At 48.7% G+C, this 10,755-nt stretch overlaps 1 protein-coding gene across 1 annotated transcript in view; it reads right to left on the reverse strand.

Annotated features, from left to right (window-relative positions):
- SLC6A5 (solute carrier family 6 member 5) overlaps window positions 1-8,354 on the reverse strand; it is a 30,629-nt gene extending 22,275 nt beyond the window's left edge. The window contains exons 1-8 of the mRNA XM_058806774.1: window positions 8,271-8,354; window positions 6,837-7,349; window positions 5,776-5,914; window positions 3,972-4,103; window positions 3,189-3,362; window positions 2,473-2,614; window positions 1,931-2,063; window positions 207-341 (exon numbers count right to left, since the gene is read on the reverse strand). Of these exons, the coding sequence (XP_058662757.1) occupies window positions 207-341; window positions 1,931-2,063; window positions 2,473-2,614; window positions 3,189-3,362; window positions 3,972-4,103; window positions 5,776-5,914; window positions 6,837-7,349; window positions 8,271-8,354 (1,452 nt within the window). The remainder of the gene's footprint in view (window positions 1-206; window positions 342-1,930; window positions 2,064-2,472; window positions 2,615-3,188; window positions 3,363-3,971; window positions 4,104-5,775; window positions 5,915-6,836; window positions 7,350-8,270) is intronic.
- Between the last annotated feature and the right edge of the window lie 2,401 nt (window positions 8,355-10,755).

Genomic DNA, 10,755 nt, shown 5'->3' on the forward strand with positions numbered 1-10,755 from the left:
TTATATTATATTATATATTGTAGTATATTGTAGTATATTGTAGTATATTGTAGTATATTGTAGTATATTGTAGTATATTGTAGTATATTGTAGTATATTGTAGTATTATATTATATAACAATATATAGCATATATATGAAATATATATCTTGATATAGAATATATTATTTATCCCCCAGCAGCTGTGAGTGCAACAGCAAACCCACCATAGCATCAATGAGCTTCTCCCACTTGGGTGTGATGAAGTACCAGATGCCATCCCCAGCTCCAGGCAGAGTCACTCCCCTTATGAGCAGGATGATGAGAACCACGTAGGGGAACGTGGCTGTGAAGTACACAACCTGCACAGGGCAGAGAAGAGGTTACTGAGAGAGTAAAAAGTGAGGAGGGGAAATGGAAATGCCACTGTTGCCGAAAGAAGGCAATTACTCAATCTCAGAGACAGCACTCAGGGGATAAACTAAGAAAACAGCGGGGAAAATTTCCCTGGAAATCTGAAATTTTACAGCTCTTCTTGCTGCTGGGAGTAGGAATAACATCAATAACAGTGGTAAGAGTTGGAATTCCAGATGGAGAAGGGAAGAAGATTCCTCTCTCCATCTGGAGAGGAACAGTAGGGATTTAAAGCTAAAGGGAAAATCCCACTTTTGATCATTTCCCAGAGGGAACTATCCCAGTTCAGCGGAAATTAAATGTGAAATGCCATTTAGTAACACATTTCTGTAGTTTTCTTCTATATTTTTCTGTATTTAACTAAAAAAAAAAAAAAAAAAAAAAAAAAAAAAAAAAAAAGCCTGAAGGATTTTTATTACTGTTTGTACCTCTTAATAATTACATATCACCATGATGATAGCTGTGGTCCAAATTCAAAAAAAAAGGAAAGTCTGCAGTTAGCTAGACAGACCTGATCATCATGGAGTCTAAATACACAACAGTGGCTGTGTGTTTAATGTTCTAATAATTATCTGGAACACAGCTCAGATAAAATGGTTGGATTATAGACAGGTAAGCTTTACACTTAGATATTTGAAATTATTTTGTGTTTAATGTTTTAATAATTATCTGGAACACAGCCCAGATAAAATGTTCAGATTATGGCCAGGTAAGCCTTACACTTAAATATTTGAAATTAGTTTTTGTTTTCACATCAACGTCTGGTCCTAAACAAAACAGAATCATACCAACACATGATGGAATTGTATCACAGAATGATTTGGGACCTGAAAGATCATCTCATTCCAGCCCCTGCCATGGGCAGGAACACCTTCCCCTAGGCCAGGATGAGCCAAACCCAGCCCAGCCTGGCCTTGGACATCTCCAGGGATGGGGCAGCCACAGCTTCTCTGGGCAGCCCTGCACGACCTCACCACCTTTACAGAGGAGATTTTCTTCCCAATCTCTTCAAACTCTGGGACCAGCTCCAGAAAATTATTCCCATCTCCATTTCCACTGTCTTTATCCCAGGAAATACCCACTTGTGTTGATCACACACACACACACACCCACACTGAGCTTTTTTTAAAAATTCAGCTGTGGTTTTCAAATATGTTGCTCAGCATCCTAATTTACATCCCAATTTCCTGGATTCCAGTGAAATGAGAGATGACTGCAGAATTTTTATGAAGAAATTAATAAATCCTTCCCATGCAGACTAGGGAAGGCTGCAAAGTACCATTTGTGTCATCCCACTGCTTAGTGCAGCTGAAGAGTTCATTTTAAATTTATTGAAGGTTGGAGAAAAAATATCAAACAAAAATAGTTTCTGTTTTGACTGTAAAGGAAAAGACAGAGAGGAAAAAGGCATTTCAATTAATACTTAGTCATTTACTGAAAATATTTTCAGTGATTCATCCCTTAAATGAGAGTGTGAGTCCCTAAAACCCAGCACCCTGCTTTCCTGTGAGTGTACAGTCACAAACATTGTTCTTACTTTTCCTGATGATTTGATTCCTTTAGCAAGGGAGGCATAAACAATCACCCAGGCTAGGAAAAGAGATAATGCCAAGGGCCATCTAATCTCGCCAGGATATTCAATCCCTGCTGAAATCTTCAATACAAAGTACCTAAGAATAAGAAGGAAAAAAAAAGAAATTAAAAAATTTCGGAAAAAAAATAATGGAAGAAACCACAGGCAGCAACTCAGTGCAAATTCCTTTTTTGTTCTGCCTCAGTGTCCCCAGCAGTTTCTCTAGATGGTTCCAGTGATTCTCACCATGTATTATTTTATTTATCTGCATTGCAGTAGTAGATAAAACTGCCGGGCATGGGCCAACACCCCAGCTGTGCTAAACACCACAGGAACTGAAAACAAGTAATCCAGCATTTCCGTTCAGCTCTCATCATTCCGAAGCACAAAAAGAAAAGAACATCATTTGCTGCCCTTCACTACTGCATTTCTGGTTTTCCAAGCCATGTTCCAGTGGATTTTACAGAAAGAGCAACATAATTTTTCTGAACAAAGAAAGATCTTACTTGAAGTATTCTTCACTCCCACTGACAAATGTTTTGTTTCCTTCCCTGGTGAAGTTAACCATGGTTAGATTTGGATAGGCACTCATACAGAAAGTAGAGTTCTTGATTTGTATTTTTGGGTGGTCGCCAATGATGCAGGAATCTAGGAAGAAATGAGGTGAGGGAACAAAAAAATAAAGCGCACAGATTAGTTGTTGTTGTTGTAAAACGACAAGAATGCATTAGATCGCACCTAATTACTTGAGCTTTTGTTCAGTTGTGACACCTTTTCCAAAAGGTCGTTGACTAGATTAACTTCCTTTCGTTTTCATGCCATCGTGTGTTTGGGACCGTTTGCAGAAACGGGTTTTGTTTTTTCGTTTAAGAGAAGCTTCTCTAAAGACAAATAATTCGTCTTTAGCAGGCACTCCAGGCTGCCAGCTATGGCATTTTGTTGCCTACAATGAGTTTTCCTCCGGGGGGAAAAAAATCGGCATTTTAAAAGCATTTAAATTAACAAATCTAATCTATGCTCAGTAAGGAGAATTTTAAATAAAAGCAGAGGGAAATGCCCATGGGACACAGATCACACGGACTGTTGTTCCCCAGGGCCATCCCTGGCATCTCCCAGGGGCGCAGCTGAGCTGCAGAAGCCTCTGGAAAACACCACGGCCACGAATTTCCAAACCAAACCCAACCCACCACCAAAAGGAGAGTACAAGCGCGTCCCGCCTTACCCAGCAGAAGTTTGTTTTTGTCCTTGCAGTCGGGCGTGTTCCAGGGGTTGCTGCAGGAGGCCCAGGGCAGCACGGGCACGAAGGAGGCGAACAGGTAGAAGAGGGTGTAGCAGAGGATGATGTTGTAGTAAATGGCTATCAGCACCGAGATGATCAGCATGGCGATGCCGCAGCCTGCGGACACACGGGGCGACAGCACGGAAAGCCATCAACGCGGGCGGCTGCCGAGCAGCGAGGCTCCTCTGGTGCGGGACAGACACGGGGACAGCGACGGGGACAGCGACGGGGACAGCCCGCTGCGGGAGGGGTGGATGGAGGGAGGGATGGATGGATGGAGGGATGGAGGGAGGGATGGATGGAGGGATGGAGGGATGGAGGGATGGAGGGATGGATGGATGGATGGATGGATGGATGGATGGATGGATGGATGGATGGATGGATGGATGGATGGAGGAAGGGATGGATGATGGATGATGGATGGATGGAGGGATGGAGGCAGGAAGGGATGGAGGGAGGGATGGAAGGATGGATGGATGGAGGCAGGGATGGGTGCAGGGACGGATGCAGGGAGGCAGGGATGGATGCAGGGAGGGATGGAGGATGGAAGGACGGACGGACGGATGGAGGGAGGGATGAAGGGATGGAGAGAGGGGTGGAGGGAGGCAGGGACGGATGCAGGGACGGAGGGTGACCCCGGCATGCGGCGGGGCGGGCCCGGGCGGCTGCAGCCATGCGGGAGCCCCAGCACGGGCCATGCTCCCGCCCCGGCGCTGCCCCGCTCACCTTGCAGCGCGGGGATGGCTTTCCACACCGACACGGGGCCCTGACTAGCAAACTGCCCCAGGGACACTTCCAGGAAGAAAATGGGGATCCCAGCTAGAGCCAACATCATCAAATAGGGGATGAGAAACGCACCTTGTGAGGGCGGGGGGAGAGAAGAGAGAGCAACCTGAATCACCCCGTGATATGGGGACAACTTAGTCAAGACATTTTTCTAACTTTTTAAAAAATGTTTCTATTAAAATGTTTCGGTTTGTTATCGATTCCCGGTGCCGACAGCCTCGGAAGGGGCGGAGGGGGGAAGAAGGGCGTCAGCTTTCTACATTTCCAGCGTTTTCTACAGACAGGAAATCCTCATTATTGCTAAATGAGTCTTTAACACCTCCCACTTGGAAGTGTCTGCGTATAAAATGAAAAGAAAAAAAAAGCTCACAATGTTAAAATAGTTCTTTAAAATTGCCTCTCCCCTCGCAGGAAAGGGCTGTCACGGGCTGTACAAAACTGCTTTCCATGATCACAGCACCGCTCCCCTCGGCTGAGAGCCCTTTGGCAGAGGGAAGGGGTTTGCAGCTGCAGGGCTTTAACCCAGTGACATCCACGGACTCTCCGTTTCAGTAAGAGCCTCTGGTGGGAGAACCCTGCAAATCAACTCCTTCTTCTTCTTCCCCTTGTAACCTGCAAACGGCATAGCCCCTCTTCCAGCTTCTCCTCTGCTCAGCCCACCGACATTCACTCTATTTCAAACGATCCTTTTTCAATCGGATCGTGGAGAGATTTAAAACTATTCCCCCGAGGCTCAGGAAATAACGGGGTGTCTCCACTCGGGATCCCGACCCTGCAGTCCCTCCTGTTTCCCCACGGCCCCGGTCGCGGGTTCGCAGCCCGTGTGTGACCGAGGGAGGGCAGGGGGATCCGGAGCCCTGCCCTGCGCTCATCCCGCCCCTCCGCCCCCCTCCCTCTCGGCCAGCGCCAATTGCAGGTGTTTGTTTAAGGAAAGCGCTCTCTTTTAAGGAAATCTCCTCTGTCAGGGCTTTCCTGCTTCCAGAGGTGACCACCAAAAAAACAAACAAAAAAAAAAACCAACCAAAAAACCACCAAAAATAACGCCAACAAAAAAACCCCCAAACCAAATCAAACAAATAAAGCAAAACAAAACAAACAAAAAAAAAAACCACAAAAACCCCCCACCAAAACAAAAAATTACGCGAACAAAAAACCGCAAATCAAATCGAACAAAAAAAAAACAAACAAAAACCACCAAAACCAAAAATAACGGGAACAAAAAAACCCAAATCAAACAAAAAAAAAACCCAAACAAAAAACCACCAAACCCAAAAATAACGCAAACAAAAAAACCCCAAACCAAATCAAATCAAGCAAAAATTAAAAAAGCAAAAAACACCAAAACCAAAAATAACGCGAACAAAAAACCCCAAACCAAATTAAATTAAAAAAAAAACTACCAAAGAACACAAAAACCAAAAATAACACACACACACACACAAAAAAAAAAAAAAAAGAAAAGAAAAAAGAAAAAAAAAGAAAATAAAGACGGGGAAAATAAGCAACAAAAAACCCAAACCCAACCAAACAGAAACAAAACAAAACAAACCAAACAAAACCACCCCAGACAAATGTTTCCCCAGGGTGTGTGACGGTCCCAGGTGCCCCCGCAGCCCGGGGCTGGCTGCCCGGCCATGGGAAGCCGCCGGCCCCGCTTCCCTCGTGTTTCTCCCCGCCAAAAGGCCGGGACCGGCTCAGCCCCGCTCGGTAGCGCAGGTAGAGAGACAGGAAAAAGCCATCATACCTCCCCCATTCTTAAAGGCCAGGTACGGGAACCTCCAGACATTGCCCAGCCCCACCGCGTAACCCACCATGGAGAGGATGAAATCCAGCTTGCTGGACCAGTTCCCTCGGGCTTTATTTTCATCCCCCACATCGTCTTCCTAAAAATGGGGGAGAAAAGGTGGGGGGAGAGCAGAGAGAGAGATGGGAGAGCAGCCCCGTTAGCACACACGGGCCCGGTGTGTGGGCGCCCCTGCGAGCCCCGGGCCCCGGCCGCGCACAGGCCTCTCCTTTAGGGAAAAATGCGCGAAAAAGGGGTTTAAACACGGCCCTGCACAGAGCGCTCGGGGAGGGTCTCCCTGCTCCTGATCCCCATCGCCTCCCCTGGGGCTGGAAGCGCTCGGTGGCCTCTGGAGGGTCCGGAGGGAGCGCCCGTTCCCGGCCCAGCCAGGGGCAGTGGGAATGGCTTTTACTGCCCCTGGAGGGTCAGGAGCAGTGAAGGCTCCCGGCCCAGCCAGGAGCAGTGGGAATGGCTTTCACCGCAGGCCTGCAGGGTAAATGCGGGTGGGCAGCAGGAGAGGGGCTGTGGGGAGCGGAGAGCGGCACCTGCTCGGCCCCGCAGCATCCCCTCCCTCCCGGGACCTCTTGTGGCATTGCTCCGCTTGATTTCCCCCGAGTTTTGGTTACGGGGTGCGAGGCACGCAGCCCCCGGGGGTTTGGGCAGGCGGAGGAGCCTGAGGAGGGGAAGGGCAAGGCGCCCTTCAGGCGTGGACAGGAGCAGCGCTCATGTGAGGATGTGCGGGTCAGAGCCGCGCTGCAGCCGCAGGCAGGGCTCAGGAGCCGGCCGGGATGACACGGGATGCTCGTTCGCAGTTCTAGTACATCGTGAGCACCCGCAGCACCGCAATTCATCCTCAGCGCTGACCGCTGGATCCCAGATCCTCTCCCCGCTTCTTCCTCCCCACTCCCTGCGCCACGGGCCCATCCCCGGCTCACGGCCACCTGAATTCAGAACTTCCACCCCAAATCGGTGCCGAGCGGCGAAGCCTCTCCCACCCGAGAGCCTGCGAGGAGACAACTCACCCCCTCCACTGTGCCGGGGAGGACGGAGGTGTTGCCGTCGGCGCCCAGCACCACGGTGCTCTGGCTCAGGGTCGCCCAGGCGTTGCTGTGCTCCAGCGAGCCCTTGCCGAGGCCCAGGGCAGCGTTCCCGTCCGTGCTCTGCAGAGCGGGGATTTTGCAGTGCGGGATCGCAGCCGGCCCGGCTGTCCCTGCCCCGGGATTGCCCGGCGCGCAGGGGAGGCTCTCCGCAGATTCCCTCCGGACGGCGGAGTTGGCTTGCACCGGGGTGCTGCTCAGCTTGCAGACCCCCACTTTGGTCCTCTCCAGCTCGCTGGGTTTCGCTTCCTCGGAGAGAAAGGCTTTGCTGTCGTTGGACAGTGACCGGGCAAGGCTGGCGGCGGCGGCCGCCGGCACAGGGGCGTTTGGCGGCTCATTTTCGCCTCTCGCAACTCCCGCACCTTCGTTGGGTCCGGGAGCCACCGCTTCAGGGTTATTCACGAGCTGCTTGCTCATATCCCTTTGACTGGCGTAATCCTAAAATGAGAACGTCACATATTTTACCAAAAGGAGAAGAAGGGGGGGGGGGGGGGGGGGAAAGTGCTGGCGCTGCGGAGATTACACGAATTTTTTGCCCTCGTGCAGGAAACGCATGCGCCAGAAAATCGGGATACAGGAGTGTTGCAGAATTTCAGGAGCCTCCTGCTTGCCCTCCCATTCCACGTTAATACTCTGGGGGGAAAAAGAGCGCGGTACACAAAGAACCCTCACCACAAACCCCCCCAAAAACCCCCAGCAACAAACCTCAAACAAAAACCAACACTGGCATCTGCAAACCCGTAATTCAAGTTTAAAGAAGTGTTTCTACAGCACTGCGCCGCCAGACCTCGTTAGATTTCACATCACGACTGTAGGATGCTCCCTTCCCTATCACCAGTGTAGAAAGATTCTTTAATTTTACGCCCCATTTCCTTTCTGTCATTCAACAATGCACATCGGCCTTTTTTTTTTTTTAATATATATGAGCAAGAGACAAGCTGCCCTGTAGGCAACCGGGGATGTTAAAAAACAAGTGAAATAGTGCTGGTGAAGATTTCTGAGCTGGCTGCTACGCTTCAAAGCCCGCCAGCAAGAGAGTGAAATGCTAAAAAACCCAAAAACATAACCGCACTGCCACAGTGGGATTAACGCCACTAACAGTAGCTTTCCCCCATTCTTTTTCTTATCTTTCCTATTCACATAATGCCGAAGATTTTATTTAAGCTTCATTAGATAGATTACTGACGACACTCAGACACTCACCTCCACCTTTCCCTCCAGTTTAAAACCACAATTTAAAATTTATCTTCATTTTATACATGAAGCAACCTGAAGGCGAGCCTCACCTTTCCCATCAGTTTAATGTTAGCTTCACACACACCCTTTATTTTTTCAGTGTCTCACAAAACTCCCCATCACCATTTCCCCACAAGTTTTTTCTCCATCGTAATCCCACTCTCCCGGCACCGGGGATGCAGGGGCTGGGCCACTAAATGCGGGCATTTTGGGGTGCCCCCGCTCTGCCCTTCCCGCAGCATCCATCCCTATCCTCAGCACCGCGGACAGCTCCCCTTTCCCAGCGCCGAGAGAAAAAACCCCGCACTCACCATGTCTGAAAGAGCCCCAGATGGAGCCGGCAGAGGTGGAAGGAGCAGTACGGGCAATTGTCAGACTGGGTTTTGCCCAGTTCACAGCAAAGCTTTCTATACTTCCTTGGGAAAGACCGGGTTTGCGTCAGTGCATAGCAAGGTGCCCTTCGCGTGACATTTTCCTGATAATAGGAGTTTGATAAATCATTAGGCTCGGTTTGGGATTTTAAAGGGACACGGGGAGCCGGGCTGGCTGTCACTGCCGCGGCAGTGGCATTGCGTGCTGCCTGTGACTCATGTGGGGGCTGATGGCCAGCCCCAGCACGGCACAACTTTGGGAACATGTGGGAAACACGTACTGCTGCACCCAGGGCAGGGAGAAACGGGGACAGACCTTCCATTTCTGCTCCTCTTCCTCCTCCCTCTCACTGCGGCGAAACACAGCTCCCTTTCTAAAACCTGCATTTCCGCAGTTCACAGAGCAGGTGTTATAATAGCTCGTTTGTACAGGTTATCAATCTATATTATATACACATATCATACCATATATATCTATATATATATACATACATATAATCTATATATATATATATATACATATAATCAATATATATTATATACATATATCATATATATATGTATATATATACAAATATACATACATATATACATACATATAATCAATATATATTATATACATATATCATATATATCATATGTATGTATACATATACATATATACGTACAAATATACATATTATCAATATATATTACATTGTATATAATACATACAATTTATATATATGGATATTAAAATAAAAACATAAACATTATCGGTTTTGTGTCTAACCACATACCTATACACGGAGCGAGAAGCTCACTATGTATAAAGCACTGAAATGCATTTAGATTGTGTCTTTCTCGCTCTCGTTGAACGAAATTGCATTGTATCGTTTATTTTTACTGCGCCTCATGGGGGAAACTCCAATTAAATTTAAACGATACACATAAGAAAACAAGGTTTTTCTGTCATCAAAACTGTCTGAAGAGCATTTCAGTGTGAGCAGAGATGACGGCATCAGCCCTGAAATTGCTGGTGCTCTTCCCCCACCATCAAAGCATTTACGTTCGATTATTGGGGGAGAAATTATTCATCATTAAAAGTCAGGTGTTGACTGACAATCACGTTTTTGCAACGAAATGTTTCACACCTGCCCACATCTTGTACGTGTGATTTGCTGCTTGAGGGGCTTTCTCAAAGATTTGTTGAGCACGAGATGATTTTGTTCACTCCGACAAAAAAAAAAAAAAAAAAAGGAAAAGAAAAGAAAAGAAAAGAAAAGAAAAGAAAAGAAAAGAAAAGAAAAGAAAAGAAAAGAAAAGAAAAGAAAAGAAAAGAAAAGAATGAAAAGCGCATTGGCGAATCGGGATGCTCCCTACGCAATCTTCCCGGTTATTTCAGCGTCAGCGACGCTGCTCATCCGCATAGCCCGTGCTGGTGTCAGCTTCTCCGGAGAGTATTTCACACTTTGGCGTAAGCGGAGCGGGGGGCAGGACCCGCCGGCACACACGCCTTCCTCCTGCGTCCTTCAGGCTTCCACGGCTTGCCAGCCTTTGCTTCGGACGGCGGAGTAAATAAAAATATTTAAAAGTCAATAAGGAATTCGCGCAGGCGGTGCTGCAGAGCCGCTGGCTGCGCGGTGCCACCCGGAGCAGGGACCGGGATGGGGACAGGGGACGGGGACACGGACAGGGCAGCTTTGTTCCTGAGCTTCCCCCTGGCAGGCCGACACTGCGGCGGCAGCAGCTGAACCTCGCTGCCGCAATTACTGCCAGCCCCACGGAGAGCGGGGCCAGCAAAGCAGAACGGCCCAAATCGCTTTTTGCCGAGGGGATCGGCCAGCCCCCAGCTGAGGAACGCTTCTGGCTCCAGCAGAGCCGCACATCGCGCTCGCTCGCTCGGCTGGGATGTTTTCCCTCGCACATCCCCGAGCACGGGGCTATCTATACCATGGGTATATAATTACCGTGTGCACGTACAGCTATTTTACACGCACTGCCCGTGCATGGTTGCACGTTCCTGTCTGTAAATCACCTTTCTCCCTCTGTTCTGTCACGCAGAGCAGCAGCCCGGGCTGGGGGAGTGTCCCTGCCCCAGATAACGGAGCTGGGTGAACTTTAGCATCCCTCCCGAGCCAGACCATTCTGTGATTCCGTGCGCTCCCCGCGGGGCTGGTGAGGAACCGAGGGGCGCTGGCAGGAGCTGCCTTTGGCTTTTTAGCTTTAGGGAGGGGAGAGGCTGGCGGTGCTTGGCA

The sequence above is a fragment of the Ammospiza caudacuta genome, chromosome 6 (assembly GCF_027887145.1).
Source record: "Ammospiza caudacuta isolate bAmmCau1 chromosome 6, bAmmCau1.pri, whole genome shotgun sequence".
NCBI classification, from domain to species: domain Eukaryota; kingdom Metazoa; phylum Chordata; class Aves; order Passeriformes; family Passerellidae; genus Ammospiza; species Ammospiza caudacuta.